Consider the following 17228-nt stretch of genomic DNA (forward strand, 5'->3'; position numbering starts at 1 on the left):
TTCAGGATTTTTTTAAATATTGTGTTGTAGAAATAAGAATTAAAAACTTGTATATTATTAAAATATGGATTATTAGCTGAGATTTTATGCTGTTGTGATTAGTATAACATAAACAAAAAATAGTTGAATTAAAGTTTGATTGTAAGACACTAAAACTTTGTGTATGGTTAGCCCTGTCACCGTGAACATCCTTTACTGTGCACGAATGACTTACTTTAAAAATCTTATTTATCTTTATTTTGTTTATGTATATGGTTAGGGTAAAGAAAATAACAGTTAAAATATAATGTTTTACAGAAAACAAACATGAAATGTAATTAGGAGGTCTTAGAGATTACACAAAAGAAATTTGAGATTTTTGAGATGAAGAAAAGTTATTTTAATCTCAATGGGAAAATCACTTTGCATGTGGACTATCTAAAACAAATATGCAATATATTCATGGACAAATTGCATTTTTTGTTCATTTATAATACTTCATAAAAAATAGTATATTTTGAATATGAAAGTCTTATAATGTTAACTGAAAGTCTGCCACATTTTGTGAAGATATACATATTAAAAGTTAATAGTATGAAATCTACAAAAACTTTACACGAGTGAAAAGAAGTCACATGATTAGTACTCTTGATTGAACTTGTATTGAGAGAGTTAAAAGTTGCAAATTGTAACCTTAAGTGGACGATGTGACAACAAAAGATACAGTTTTTAATTATCATTTTACATGTTTCTTTGTGAGATTAAGGAATGAAGCTTACATAATATCAAACTTTGAATTCTAAAGTACTTAGTAATAATAATTTCCTAAGATGCATTGATAAAAAGTTGTTTGAATAAATTTTGAATGTAACACAGTACCATAAGCAGAAAGGAATATAAAAGTGGTTCCAAAAGCTATAGGGTTAATACTATAAAGAAACAGTTATTTGGCATTTGGCAAAGCAAACAGTATGCAGAGCTAGAAAAACAAAAACTGTCATAAGAGAGTGAATATCCTTTCAAGCCACCATATGCTTGATGTTTATAGCAAAAATGCACTTATGTTGTAAACATTTATGTACATGTACTAGTAAATGGTAATTTTCGTAGTAGGAATATTATAAAGTGTAGCAGAGAGAAAGAGAAAGACATTTACTTGTAATTCATTCCCACAATTTAAAACACTTTAAGTTAAAAATGTATAGTTGCTGCTATTGCATTCAGAAGTGTTCCAGTTTTGCATAACCTAACATTTCATTATTAAAAGGAATAAGTTCAGACATTTTTATCATTGATGGTTCACATAAATCTTTCCAACATGTTTTCTTAACAGTTCATATGTTCTCTAAGAAAGTGCCCGTGCTCTTTGTACATGCTAAAGACTGTCAATGGAACTCTCCAAATAGAAATGAGTGAATCATAAATGACATTGTAATTATATTAATACTTTAAGGTATGAAGTTTATGTTTTTACAGCATCATTACTGAGTTTATTCTTTCATGTACAAAAGCTACTATTGGGAACAAAAGGACTTGTGTGTAGGAAAGTCTTGCAAAGGTGAAAGTGGTTGATAAGTAATGGTCTACTGGTGTGGTAAAAACAATCATTTTATGCACGTAGTATTTTTTTTTTCTGGCACAGTAGAGAAAGATACAGAAAAATCCACTTATTTTAGTCTAATACTCAAGTGAAGGTGTTATAAAAAGAGAAGTTAAAACTGATATCTGGATATTGGAAATCATTATTTTTTAACATACACATATACATAAGTTTAACATTTTATTAGAAGAAAACTTAAAAGTGTAACTTTTGTTTTACTTTTTATGTTAATTTAATGAATAGGGCATTCATTTAACTTCAAGAGTACAATAAAGTAAAAACAAAGTTTTATTTTTTGACAAATGTTATTTTATTCAATATCTCAGACAGAAGAAGCAGTGAAAAAAGCCAGAATTATGTTGGAATATTCAGAAGAATCAATTTTAGTGCCCAGAGTTTTAGTTGGTAAGTCTGTTAAGTGAATTATGTTATTTTTTATGTTTTTGTGTACTTATCAGCTTGTTTATTTGTGTGTGTGACAATTCAACAAAATTTGATTGCACCTGCACATTAGAACAAGGAAGGGGGGATCACTGAACTTTAGTTAGGCTTTTATTTAAAAGAAACAGTTTATACTTTCTTCAAAAGAAATATTGTTTATTTTGAGATTTCCATGGGCAAATAAACATATTAATCATGAAATAAGCAGAATCAAATCCATAAATTTAAAATAATTACAGTATTTTTGTAATAACGAAACCACTATGTTATAGTGTGTGTTCAGGAATACTTCTTACCAAAAAGACGTTCATGTAAAGCATTAGGTGAAATAGAATTATGAGCTCTTTATTGGTTTGGTTTGTTTTGAATTTTTCACAAAGCTAGACAAGGGTTGTCTGCACTAGCTGTTCCTAATTTAACAGTGTATGACTAGAGGGAAGACAGCTAGTTATCAGCACCCACTGCCAACTTTTGAACTACACATTTACCAATGAATAGTGGGATTGACCATCACATTATAATGCCCCCATGGCTGAAAGGGCAAGCATGTTTGGTGTGATGGGGATTCAAACCTGTAACTCTTAGATTACGAGTTGAGTGCCTTAACCACCTGTCTTAACATGGAACTCATGTTTTCTGCATGATGCAAATAAAATTTGACATAGGTTAATGTTTGACCAAGTTTTTCTAACTAATTTTATGTTTGTGATATCACTTGTCTTGATAGATCAGATATAAAGGTATGCAGTATTCTAAGTTGAAGTAAGAATATATACAGAACATAATAATAACACCTAGCTGATTCACTGTAGTGTCTTAATTAAATATTGCTAATCTGGCACAAATGTATATGACATTTTGTCTACCTTAATCTGGTTTTTGTTTACTCACTGCACAAACAGGAATAATGTGGTAAACATAACATATTGTAAAAAGTTTGGTAGGAGATGGCTCATCTTATTCACTGTTTTTAGGATTTATAACCCAGAATGTTTCTAACTATCTTTGTGCAGTAGGTTGGAGGCTTAAACTTATGATAGTTTACAGCAACTACAGTGTCGTGTTTTCATGAAAAAAAATTTGGACCATGTTTAGTGATGTTTTCCCAGTGTTTCTGTTAGAGATGATGAGAAATCCATATTTATGTAGTGTTCTTCCTTTTTTTTTCCAGTATATATGTCTTCTTTAAAACAAAATAGTCCTATTACTCTCCTTTTGGACATGGCATTTCACACAATAAATTTAAAATACTCCTCACTTTTTGTAGATGATATAGAAATTCTCAATCACCCAGATTATGTAGTTGCATTTAGTGTATGCATCTGTTGGTATGGAAGGCTGTTTAGTCAGAAATAATAATGTCTGCTTTATCAGATAGGGTTTATTCTGCATCTTGTTAAAAGTTGTTATCACACAATCAGGTATCAAGGAATCATGTTGAGATCTTCATTAAGAATCATTCAAACAGTTGTTCTTGGAATGCTTGTTTGACTGACTTGTTAAAGCTTCCTGAATCGTAGCCATTTTACCAGCAGTACATTTTTTATAATTACCACTGTTTCACACACTTAATTCTCATTTGTATCACAGAAGGGTCTATAAATTTCATGAACTGGCATAAAATATCTACCTAATGCTTTCTATACCTGAGAGGTGGGTTAGGACACCTCTCTGTGGTACTTTAATACTTGTGCCAAATGTGTGGGTGTTTGTGGTGGGGGGATGGAAAAATGAAGAAAGCTTCAAACATGTCACCCTCTGGAGTATTAAAAGAGGCCAATCAAATGAAGTCTGATAATAAATTTTGGTTCTGAAGACCTACTTCTATAACCCATCATGCCTTGGTGATCTTCTGAGCTTGTTTTAGTTTTTTTTTTTGGTATTTCCTTGTAGGAGAACTGTAGCATACAGATAGGGATATTTCCTGGACAACCATGAGTTTGCATGTCATATTTAGGCCTGCTATATTGAAAACTGTGAGTGTAGTTCATGGTCAAACAAATACACAGTGTGGGCTAATGTAAGTTAGCATCCAGTTGAAAGTAGTCACTGTTGGATGTAGTACTATGTATCATATTAGTAGGTCATCAATATAGTACTTGCAGTTAGGTGATCAATGGCACTCCAGATAACAGAACATTCAAAGTCAGTTGTATGAGTAGTTTTTACACCAATTATAATCTTGGACACATGGATAGCAATGAATTTGGTGTAACAACAGCTGTGGTACTTCTTGTGAGCTGAAATTTGAATGTCAAGTGAGTCTCTACTTACCTACCAATACTTGGAAATATTTCCTGGAAAACTTTCCAGTCTTTGTTCTGCTATACATTTTACCTTTCCACACATATGGCCTATAAATTCCTGTACAGTATCTCCAGTTAACCCTTTTGCTACAGTCTCAGTATAATATACACAAGTTAGCCTACACATTTGCACATGTGAGGTATGTGCACTATTACTTTTGATACAGCATATGTATCTTCACAAAATTTGGTAAAGTTTTAGTAAATATTACAAGTGTTTTGTACACAAAAATCAGATTTTTCAATGAACTAATTTTATGAGAGATTTGTTTCTTTGTAAAAGTTGTGTTTTGTTACAAATCTGAGTGCAAAGTAATTTTATATTATGATTTAGAAAATTATTTTTCATCCCAAAAATCTCAAATGTTATTTGAGATATATTATATCTCAAATATATATATTATATATATTATCTCTGAAATGTATACAGGAGGTTTTAGAGATTTATATTTCTATTTTTTTTTTATGGTTATGAGGTTGGTTACGACCCAGACCTTCCATAAATCAGAAAAGTGACCTTTAGTCTTTTCCTGTTTTGGTCGTGTTTAAGAGACAGACCCCATATATTTTAGAGTATATAAAATAACATAAAATATAAATTATGCTGCTTGTGTGCTAGAATGACTACATATTATAACACAATAATACAAATGTTTAGGCAAAGTAGTTTGTCTCATAACACTATGTATGTATTTATTTATTATTTTTTATTACATTGACCTTCCAGTCATATCTAGCTAACATTCAATATAATTTTAATTGTAAGTCAACAAGTGAGGTGACCTGTGACCCATTGCAAAAAAGTTGAGTCAGACCTCTTTGTGTTGGACTCTGGGGCTCCAACTTCTGGGCCCATGTGTACCAGATATTGGTTTTGGTGCACCTTCTCAGTGTTTTAAATATAGTTAAGGTTTGGTTATTGCATCTACAGAAAGCCCTTTCTGTGGAATGGTCCCTCTCTTCTCCAGTGGTCTGTTGTTCTAACTAGGGTTGCACAATCACCCATTGCACCTTCTGTAGTGTGATGTTCCTCCTATTATTCTTCCCTTCTTCATGTGGAGTTTGAGAGTTTTTGTCACTTCCCAGTTCTCAGCTGCTGGGGTTGTGGACCGTAGAGGTTTCCTGATGTCTGTAAATCAAAGGTCATAATACATATCACAAAACGACTTTTAGAAAACAGTAATGCTGGAATTCCTCCCTCATTTCGTACCTACTGCAGTTTATTCCCAGAGATGCAGATGCAAGTGGGAGCTTGTCCAGCTTTCATTGAATCTTTCATGTAATACTGGGTTCATTGATCATACTCTTTTCCTATGGCTAAGGTCAGTAGATATCTCCCCTTAGCATTTAATTCTGGTTGAAGGATATTTTACTTCCCTGCTTGGGAGGCTTTTGTCTGTCTTGCAATACCAGTTGTGGGACACAAATTGCCCTGTTTCCACAGTTGAGCAGCTAGGATAAAATCATGTGCACTTGGCATTATAAGTAGGATGTCTAGAAAACTTCCAAGTTCACATTAGAAGTCAGGGAAGCATATCAAAGTTTTCCATTTGTTTAATTCCTCATTGTAATTCTGGTTGCTTCCACTTTAGCACTGTGTTTATATGCAGTTGGGGTGGCTGTGTAAGTTGCTTAGTCTACTTGCCCTAGTTGTATTACAGTGTGTATACACTTTTTGATAGTTACATGCTGTCTTCCATACCTCATAATACCAAGACTGGGACATGGAACCTTATCTGTGTGTTGGGGCTGGGGAGAGAGATCATGCACCAATCCTCCCAAGACCTTTTCCTAATGTGATCCTCAGTGCTGCTTATTTTTACAACATTTAACTTTTACAAGGGTAAAGAATATGCCTGTTCCATGAGAGGCAGGGTCCCCTTTATGTGTGCTTTAGTATATTTGTTGAGCACACACGTTCTATTCACTACAGCCACTTTCTGCAAGGGATTTCTTACTTACATTACATCAATCTTACATTCAAAATAGATAATTTCTAATAAAATACCTTTTCTCATGCACTTCTCACTATTCCTATCCACTTTCAGTGTTTCTTTAATGTTTGATGTGTGTCCAGTTTCAAAAGTAAGGTACATGTAAAGTAATTCAGAAGGAACTAGATGCTCTTGGAGAGTGTGTTGTGCTCCTGTTAGTGGAGGGTTATGGCATGCAACATTCCCATTAAATGAACAGTTCAAATTGATGGGCATAAAGGCTATGAATTCAAACAAGAAAAATCATATTTTTTTATCATGTCAGAGGGCAATGGAAGATTTAAAAAAGCTTTGTGTAAGAGGAGATAAGTATTTATTTGAAAATATATTTTAAACTACTTGTAATCATCACCATTTCTGCATGAAATAATTCTAAATATTAAGTGAACAGATAATCTTGTTTCTGGCCAGAAGCATAAAAGAACAGTTGAAATAAAATTTGAATTACCATAGTTATATTATAAGTTAAATTTACCTTTATGAGTTATTTAAATGAAGATAAAATGACAACTTCAGTGAAATAAAATAATTTAAAATGATTCATATTCTGAGATCTTTCTGCTTTAGAAGCATGTGTTCAAAACAAATCAATTTCAGATGACTGGAATACATAACCACCTTAGCCTTTGTTTCAGGTAAAAATAAAGGGGATACATATCTGACAGTAAGCATACAAATTATATATACATATATATGAAGCTTAAAATGAGATAAAAATGCTTGTGTTTAGATTAGGTAGAAAATAAAAACAGTATCAAAAATCATTTAAATTTAAGTCACAAAATGGATGTTGGTAATAAAGCAACTTATTTAATGTTTTATATTTCAGGAAAATTGGCATATCATTATGTACTGGTTTTAGCAAAGCTTTTCTTTTGCTGAAATCGTCACTAGCACTTGGAAACAGTCCTTTGTATACGTTAGACTCCTACCAAGCAAGAGGATAGAGTTTCATATTAGTTGATGGTTAATTTTTTAAACCTTTCAATTTCATCACTGTAAAAGTTGCATATACCTTTTTTGACAGCAACTGAATCTTGAATGTGCAACATAAAAGGTTGTGCTTGCTGATTCTTATTGATTTTCTCTAGAACTAGCTCTTCATCTTTTTTGATAATAGTTTTGAGATTCAGTGGTAGAGCTTCAAAAGAAACAGTAGGAAGTTCATCTGTAGCAGGCAATGCTCTTTATTTAATTTCTGTTATTACATGTTGGTGTATAAAAATATTTGAATACTAGAAACAAATGATCTAAAACCTCCAAAATTTGTTATTTTTTTAATTGACCACTCATTTCATCTAAAGCTTATACTGGAACATACCACTAAAATACAAACCACAACTTACAGTATAAAACATTTAATGATTTAAATAACAAAATCTAATGAAATTATATCATGCATTTTTGCAATATGTTTTTGACATGTGATGTAGTAAAATATATTGTTGAAATAATTCTACTGTTAATAAATAAAAGCTTTCTGTAGTAAACATGTCGTATATGAACAAACATACAAAACTTTTTTCACCTCAATATATAGTGATTTTTGTTATTAAGTTTTGATCTCTGTAAGCAGATCATGGGCAGATTGAGAAATTGGTACAAGTCAGAGGTATGTTATAAAATGTCTTTAGAAAAACTTAATGCTTTGGGAAATCAACTCTAGGGACAGTTTTTAGCATAAATTTGCCAAAAATACTTTGCATTGCTATGCAGAGAATCCACAGGTACATGAAAAATGCATTTCATTTGTCTGAAGACATTTAAAAGCTACCTGTGACTTTCAGTCACACCTATCAAATTGTATCAATATCTTTGTCATTAATTCTTGTCACCTTCATCTTTTTTTTTTTATGTCTTTGATAGTTTTAATTTACTGTAATCTTGACATATAGTCAGAGCATTTGTAAATAATTCTAACAAAGTTGTATGTTAACTTATGCTTTTTCCTTGTGTTTATTTGCCTCACCTCATTTGTTATAGTTCATCTCTTTTAGTGTTAATTTATAATGTTTTTTCATCTATTGCAGGAAAAGTTATAGGGAAAAATGGACGCATCATTCAGGAGATAGTTGATAAATCTGGAGTAGTAAGAGTAAAGATAGAGGGAGATAATGAAAATCAGACTCCTCGAGAAGAGGTAGAGTTTAATGTATTTGTTTACAGAAACACCTGTACAAATATTTTGTTTGGCATATCAACTTAACCTTTTATTGTTAGAAGTGTATATTATCTGTAGAAAAATATTTAAATGTATGTAATATATTACTAAATTAGTTAATGTTTGTGCTAATCAATATAATATTAGTTTTTCCCCTACTTGTCATATATTATTTTAGTTGGATATGTTCTTTTGTTTCTGACTATTTTATTGTGTTGTATATAAAATGCTTCTGCAGATTTTACTTTCTTTTGTGCAAGAGCTTATAAAATATTTAAAAAAAAAATACCAGTCACCAACAATCCAGTTCTAGAGCCTGTTGGAGTTGTGACAGAACTTTTGTAGCTAGAAACAGCTTAGAAATAAAAACAAGCATTATAGTGGAATACAAGTGGTAGGTCCACCATAAATAAAATATAGATTATCTCAGCTTAACATAAAATTTTTGTATACATTCAAAATGTGTCAATATATTTTGTAAAATTAATTTTCATGAAATTCAATTACTTGGTGATAATTCTAATAAAGAACTCTTAAATAGTTATTGATATTTTGCCAAGTTACTGTTGATATTATAAACAAAGGAATGAATTTTGATGAATTTCTAACATTTGGTAAATATATAGTTGCTAATAAACAGTGTATAGTGGGAGATCAAAGTATACATACTATCTTCTTTATACAGAGCTGTGTTGAAAATGTAATTAAACAACTTTCAGGGCATGAAACTAAGAGGTGATTTTGCCAGATAAGGGTCATGCACAAAAAAATATTTGCTGGTCCCCCAAGTGTTTTATTGGATCCCACTTTTCTGGGATGATTTTTATTTTGTTTGTAAGAAGCATATTTTGTGATTTAAATTAATTATGTGGTATAATTTGACAAATTAATCATTTATCACATAGAACTCTTTATTTATGCTCTATGAAACAATAAGTACAATGAATTATCAGAGTTAATTATTCAAAATTAACAGTCATCATAATGAAAATTGTTTGACATTGGCTTCATCAGTTTCAACAGTGTTTTTCAACTATGTGAGAAGCTTATAACTATTTGACTTATAAACTATTGACAGAAGTAATCCTTTTGCCTTGGGTACCCTTTACTATACATGACATGAAGAAAATATTTTTTAAAATCCTGAACAAATCTTTATTTTATTTCATTAAAAATACTTCACTGAAAAATGTGTTTTTGTACATGAGAAACATATGATGTTAACTGAAAGACTACCAAATTTTGTGAAGATATACACACTATATTGAAAGTTAGTTTTTCAACCACCCCCTTTAAAGAGTAAAACATTAAATGTAAATTAATTACTACAGAATTTTAATTGCTTGGACAAATCATGATTTTTATGGCCTTCAATTTTGTTTGGTTACAGAGCTATCAATAGAAAATCAGACCTCACCTGCTACACCATATTGTTAAGATATGTTAATAGTTCTCTCTTACTTTTAGGTATGAATTATTTAACCAACAGAAAGCCGGGTTTTTTATCTATTGACTGATGTATTGCATAATGTTGTGTTCTGAACAGATAATAGTGAATCTTACTCAGAGTGAAGGTAGAGTTCCAGTGATAAATTTAATGACTAGCTTGGATGAACTTGTGAGAGCTTTTGTTGCATAGTTAGAAAGCTAGAACAGTTTTGAGAGTTTAGGGAGGTTGTTTATTTTTTGCACATTAATAGTCTGTGTTCTGTGGTACATTATTTAAATAAAGAAAAATTATTTAGTTCATTACTACTGTAAAAGAGTAGGCATAAATGTCTTTGAAAATCAAATGCAAGAAAAAAGAATATTGAGTGAGTATAAGTATTTCATGTTTATTTGTTGTTATAACACTATGTAACACAGATTTTGTTCCTGGATAGTATGTGTTATTTCTTAATTGCTTATGTTGTAAAACTACTGAAAATGACCATTATTCCCTTCAAACTATGCTTTTGTGACCTGGATAATGAAGTTCAGAAATTAACCAATTTTCTGTGTAAAAATGGGCAAACTTGAACATTTGCATTTACATATGGTGTGAATAAAACAACGCATGAATCAAGATTTACATGTTTTTATACTAAAGTTATGCAAAAATGTTTACAAGTGAGTAGTTTTTCGAGATTTGCCACTGTAATGTAAATCACTTTCACGTATCAGCTCCCAGATATAGTCTTTCATCATGTTTTCATTATATGCTCCTTGGTAAGTAGCAGTGTTCAAAGTCCAGTATATCTTGGTGGAAGCGTTCGTCTTCCTCCTCTGAGTAGGTTCCCATGTTCTTCTTGAAATTATCAAGATGAGTGTCAAGGATATGGACTTTCAGGGACTTCCTGCAGCCCATTTTGCAGTAGTTCTTCACCAGAGCCTCAACCAGTTCCACATAATTCTCGGCCTTGTGAATGCCAAAGAAGCCCCAAGCCACTGCGACAAAGCTGCCCCAAGTTTTTTTTCCTTTCCTACTTGAGCTTCTTGGGGAATTCTGTGCACTCCAGGATCTTTATTTGTGGTCGGATAGCTTAGAGAAGAAGTCTTGAAGGTACTTGAAGGCTGCAGTCTCCATATCAAGAGCTGTGACAAATTGTTTTTTCATAAGACCCAATTTTATGTGCAGTGGTGGGAACAGCACCTTCTGGAGGTTCACTAGTGGCTCACACTTGACATTGTGCCTCTCCACAGAGAACTCGGTCTGTTGTGGCCAGTGCTTCCTGTTGTAGTGTGCTGTGGTATCACTGCTGTCCCAAAGGCAAAGATGACAGGGAAACTTGATATAGCCTCCTTGGAGACCCATTAGTAATGCCACCATTTTAAAGTCTCCAATAACCTCCCAGCCATACTCATCATACTTCAAGGCTTCTAGCAAGGTCTTGACGCTGTTGTATTCTTCTTTGAAGTGCACTGAATGAACCAGGGAAAGAGACAGATACTTATTTCCATTATGGAGCAGCAAAGCTTTGATGCTTCTGGATGAACTATCAGTGAAGAGGTGCACTCATTCAGGTTACAGGCAATTTCCATTGCCTCATACAGACTGGATACATTGTGGCAGAAGCAGAGCCCATCTTGATGAGTGAAGAAGGTTGAAAAATGTGGGTGACACTTCCTCTGACTTGTGACTTACACACTTTCATCAAAAAAATCCCACTCCTTGAGTCTAGATGTCAAAAGCTCAGCATTCAACTTTGTTATACCAAGATCTCTGATGAAGTTATTGATGTTTCTTTGGTTGGGTTAATATGAGTTTCTTACACCAGCTGCACCTCTGAAATTGTAATCTGGATTTTAATGGTACATTCTCTTCTGATTTGCTGCTTTCTCTGTAGTGGAGTGAGTACAGAGAGCTCAGGGCAATGTGGTACTGGGACATTTGATGATGGAAGGTCCGGATACATAATATCAAATGCATTCTTGCCAGCCCGATGTTTGGAATGGCTCCACCGTGCAGAAGTAGGAATTGCTTGAGTGGTCAGTGGGTTTATGCCAAATTCTTGGAAAATCGAACTTCATGACTCTCTTTTCTCCTCTGTACCATCCTGCTAAAGAGCAAAATTAAATTATTATGAAGAATAAATTTATTTCATCCACAACTAATGTGTAAGAGGTTCATGCAAGATATTTTATATATGATATTTTCTTTATACTATTCGAAATTTAAAAAAAAAGATATTTAACTTTTAAAAGGTGTAAAATTTGTATAATAGAAAGTCTTACTATTCAAGCAAGCAAAAATTGTCTGTCTTACTTTCAGTTTTTTGCAGTGCTTGCATGTAAAATGAGGTGCCCAGGGTTTGTCTTTATCCCCGATAAGCACGCCAAAATATGTCTTATAGGCTTCACACATTTTAGCAGATGCTGTCACAGAGTACTTTTTTGCTCTGGTCTTGATAAATTGGCCACATACATAGCAGAATGCATCTAGAAAATGCTTGCAACTTTATACCATTGCTGATAAAATCAGATAGGTTCATGTGTTCACTTAGGCAGCTAGAACTTGATTAAGTGAAGAGTGGTGAACCCCTGTATATATATTACTATGGAAATTTCAAGAAAATTCTAAAAGTCTCTGGAAAATTGTCATAAGTTCTACAACATTCTAGAAAATTCTTGTAAGTTTGAGAAATTTCTCTGTCAGCTACTCAGCACTGAATCTACCTGGAATGTTTTGGAAAATGGGAAAATTTGAAAATTTCATTACCCAGGTCACAAAAGCAAAGTTTGAAGAGAAAAATAGGTCTTTTCCATTTACTTTAGGCATAAGCAATTGGAAAATAACAGTTTCTGCCCAGAAACAAGAAAAAGTAAAAATTTCATTACATAGTGCTATTATAGAAGTAACTAAAGTGAGATTGGAGTTTCTTCAGAGGGCAAAAAGTATTTTTAATCTTAAAATGAAAATTTACTCTGAACACAGGCTATTCAAAACAAATGCTCAATATATATATGGATAAATTGGACAAATATTTAATAACCATATGTAATGTGTGGGTCAAACAGAGCATGTCATGGTCTTTGGGGGATTTATTTCAAGTGTTTGAAAAGTAACTTTATTATTAATGTATATCAATAAAATATGTATTAAAACCTAGTTTTTTATTTCAAATTTTAATATGTACATTTTATTTTCTTAATATTAAAGGACATATAAAAGCTAAATATCGATATGTGTGTCACAGTACTTCCTTCTGTCTTGTTGCTCTGTTTATGTATATTTTTTATGCCTATTATATACACCTACAATTGATTAATGAATTAGAAACATGAATTTTAGATAGATAAGCTAAAATATTATAAGTTTATATCTTCCTATCACTGTGATTTACTTCCTATGGAATGGAAAGCAAATAATAAAGCGTGAATGACAATTGCTATATTCAAGGAATTTTTGAACAAATTAAACAAAAGAATGGAACAAGAAAATATGAATATTGTACTTTTCCTAGATAATGCAACTTGTCACCCCAAAGTTCAACTTTCAAATGTTCGTTTAGTTTTTCTACCTCCATTTACAACATCAGTTCTACAGCTACTAGATAATGGAATTATACAGTGTTTGAAATCGAAATACAGAAAATTAATGTTTTTGCATATTACTGCAAACATGGACGAATGTAAGGGAGCATCTGAAATTATCATGAAAATTGATGTGTTAGATGCAGTTGTATTTTTAAGACATTCAATCAGATGCATAAAAGATGAATGCATAATAAAGTGCTTTAAAAACTGTGGATTTATTCTTGATAATGGAGGAGATTGTGGAGAAGTTGTTTGTTATGATGATTCTAGTGAAATCCAAACTGATTTAGAAGATTGATGGATATGGTTCTGTGAACGCGGAAGGTTTTGTGAACGTTGACAAGAATGTTTTAACAGAAATTGATTTGAAATCTATAATAGAATCGCAAGATGGTAACAGTGTGAGAGATTCAGAAGATGAACAAAATGGAAAAGAAAGTGAGGAAACAGAAATTTCTGCTTCATCACAAAGATTAAGTTATAGTAATGCTATCAATTGTATGCAAAAATAAAGGGGGAAAATGAACTTCATAAAAAAACTGTATAATTGGCATTCACTTTTAACCACATGAGAAAGTCCATTAAAAAAAATGAAACAGTTGAAAATTGACACTTTCTTCAAATACATTTGATTAATATTTTGTGTACTTATGTATATGTTCTTATTGTAATAAATATAACATAAACAGTATGACAACTTTATTCACAAACATCTAACTTTCCTTGAGTGAAGCAAGTATAATGTTCTGCTCAAATATTATATGTAATTAAGGAATTGCATGTTCCCTGTTTAACGCAGAAATTTTACTCTGTCCTATGCGATTCCTCCTTAGGTTTTACTGTATTTGTAATGTTCATTGAAAGAGTGAAATAAACTTATAAAAAGTTTTTATACAGATTGTATAAAGTTCTTCAAGAATGTAAATAACTTTCAGAAAACATGTACATAAAGCTGTAAAAAACCTAAATGAATGCAATATATATATTTCATATAACTAAATACACATACATATATTTATATTTTAGAAACTGCATATGAGAGGAAATTTTATAAATAACAGAAAAACACAAAAATATATAAGTTATATTAAAATTGTAAACAAATGTTTGAGAATGAAAAACTTTCAAAAATATACATAAAGCTTTGCCCAGAAAAAAATCTAGAAAATGAAAGGAAGTTTTATACGTACAAGTGTATGAATAACAAAAGAAAATTTTATGGGCAAGAACATTATAAAAAGGAAACGATGTGTATTTAAGTGCAATAAAAATGCTAAGATGCCACTTTTTAAAATATTTGTTACTCTTTAGAGAAAAAGAATGAACTGTATTTGTGTAAGGAAAAGAGCAGTTACCTAGTACGAAAGCAATAGTTTAGTGAAACTTTCATAAACAGATTTATTTTTGTCATCATAATGTGCAAAATGAATCAGCTATGATAATTCAGTAATTTTGGTTACATACAAAGTAAAAGCTTGATTTATTTTAAGAGTATCACTGGTACAGTGCTCTGCAATATGTTTCATACAGAGATGCACATCACAGAGTGTATGCTTTGGAGTATCTTGTTTGTGAGGCACAGTCTGCATCTTTTTTTTTTTTTTTTTCCTGTTTGACAAGACCTGTATAATTTTGTACCCAATGTTTGTTCATCTACGGACAGTTCTCTGTTAAGAGAATAATGAGAAACAAAGGACATGAGAAGATCTGTCATAGGTCTAACCTCAAAAGTTTTATTGTGGTTAGGGTCATTCCTCGGAAGAGTGTTAGAGTTGTTATTAAAAAGTAAATATTTATGGATGGCTATAAACCTTTCTCAAGAAAAGGTTTTAGTAAACCAAGAATTATGAAATGGAAGATGTGTAGTCCAGTAGTCAGAAATCATAGGATGATGTAAAGGCCCAAAACAATAACTGGGCCAAAGTAAGCTGTCCTAAACAGTAACATCTTTCCACATTACAGATTTTATCTTTTGTGGTGGCTCATTTTGGTTTGTGTTTTATGTGCATATCTGTTTGTTTCATCTATAATTAAGTGGAGAGCTTCTACTGAAAAATGAAGTTTGAAAATTTCAATCACTTTATTCAAAAAAGTGACCTTTTGGGAGACAGGCTCACTTCTATTGAGCAGAGGTATCTGTTTTTGTTGTTCTTTTGTTATTCTCACCCATTTTTAGGAGTCATTACATAAAAGAGACTTCTCTGTGGACAGCTCAGTGCTCACTAAACTTTACCCCTTCTGCTACATCTTTTATCTTTGCCCCTCCCTGTGGTGGTGATCTTGATGTTGGTTCTGATGTAACTGGCTGTGGGGAGTCCAGAACATTTTTGTTCAAAAATGTTTCACCAGGTACATCTTGATCTGTCCATAAAACAGAATCTGAAGAGCTGGTTCATCATTTCTTGGCCATTTTTGTTTAAACAAATTCAGTCAGAGGCATTGAAATTGAAGCATCAGGTACTTCAAGATCCAGTTCTTCTGATTGAAATGTTTTTCTTTTTTTCAGTTCCTCCACTTTTCTTGTTGATTCTATCCATTTCTAGAAGGAAAGAACACATTACATGTAAATTATATATATTCTCTGTTGTGTATATTTGTTTTATATGTATATATATTGAGTGATTTCATTCTTAAATTTCAGAAGCAGTACATGATATGCTAAATTACAGAAGTAACTACATTGAACTTAGATCAACAACTACATACTGAACAGAAATTCTGTGTATATATTATAAATGATGGCTGCTTACTTCAAGCTAAGAGTCTGTAACAACTCACGGTGTTTCACAACTGTAAAGGAACTTCTGAACTACATTTTAGCAGTAAAATTAACAATGTCTTTCCAGAGAAGACTAGACTTAGAAGGCTTGTGAAACTAAACAGTTGTGATAAGTAATACTGAAATGCATTTTTAGTAGTTGACGAATAAATGCTGAAAATGGAAGTAGGATTTTATAAGCATGTACTCAGATAACACATTTGTACATCTATGCTGCTTCATTCTAAACACCTTGATATGATTACCAATCTTGGAAGAATTGCAGTGTTTATTGTATTGGAACTGAACAACATAGGCAACTTTGGCAAGTTGAAAGTGTAGTATTGCTACATCAGAAAAATCTTGTTGTAAACAGTGTAGGATACATACATAAGCCAATAAATTACACATCCTGTTGTCAATATAAATGTTTTCAATGATTCTAAAAACATTGTGATTTCTCTGAATTTTCCAAGAAAACCTTTTAGGAAATCCAATATATGAAGCATCTTCTTCTCAGATCAACTTCTCAAGTTGGCTGTTTTTTTGCACATGTTATGTTGCTTTCAGAGGTATATTACTATGGTGTCACATAAACAGTCCACTGAAACAAGCAGAAATTTATTGGTTTATTTTGTACTTTAGTCATTGACTATAAAATAAACACAGATAATAAAAAAGAAATGTTTAGCATTTCATAGTTTTAAGAGAAGTACTTTGAAACTTTGCAAATAATAATGACAAAAAGAGGCACAGCTGCTTGTTTTTTATAATGTCTTTTCATATTTCTACAGCCTGAAGAGTCAAATATATTTTTAAAATACTAATAACATCATTTTACTTGAAAATAAATGTTTGAAATGTATTTATGATGCTTTAAAGATTATACAAAAGAAATTTAAAATTTTTGGTATGATAGATAATATTTTTAATTGTAAGAGGGAAATGACGTGAAACAGATTTAATATATTCA

The 17228-nt window shown here is 31.7% G+C and overlaps 1 protein-coding gene across 4 annotated transcripts in view; it reads left to right on the forward strand.

Annotated features, from left to right (window-relative positions):
• The window catches only part of LOC143245547 (RNA-binding protein FXR1-like), a 78776-nt gene that overhangs the window by 37670 nt on the left and 23878 nt on the right, over window positions 1-17228 (forward strand). For all 4 annotated transcript variants that reach the window (XM_076491923.1, XM_076491915.1, XM_076491929.1 and 1 more), the window contains exons 9-10: window positions 1906-1984; window positions 8351-8460. In XM_076491923.1, coding sequence (XP_076348038.1) covers window positions 1906-1984; window positions 8351-8460 — 189 coding nt within the window. The remainder of the gene's footprint in view (window positions 1-1905; window positions 1985-8350; window positions 8461-17228) is intronic.

This window comes from Tachypleus tridentatus, chromosome 1 (assembly GCF_004210375.1).
Source record: "Tachypleus tridentatus isolate NWPU-2018 chromosome 1, ASM421037v1, whole genome shotgun sequence".
Lineage (NCBI taxonomy): Eukaryota > Metazoa > Arthropoda > Merostomata > Xiphosura > Limulidae > Tachypleus > Tachypleus tridentatus.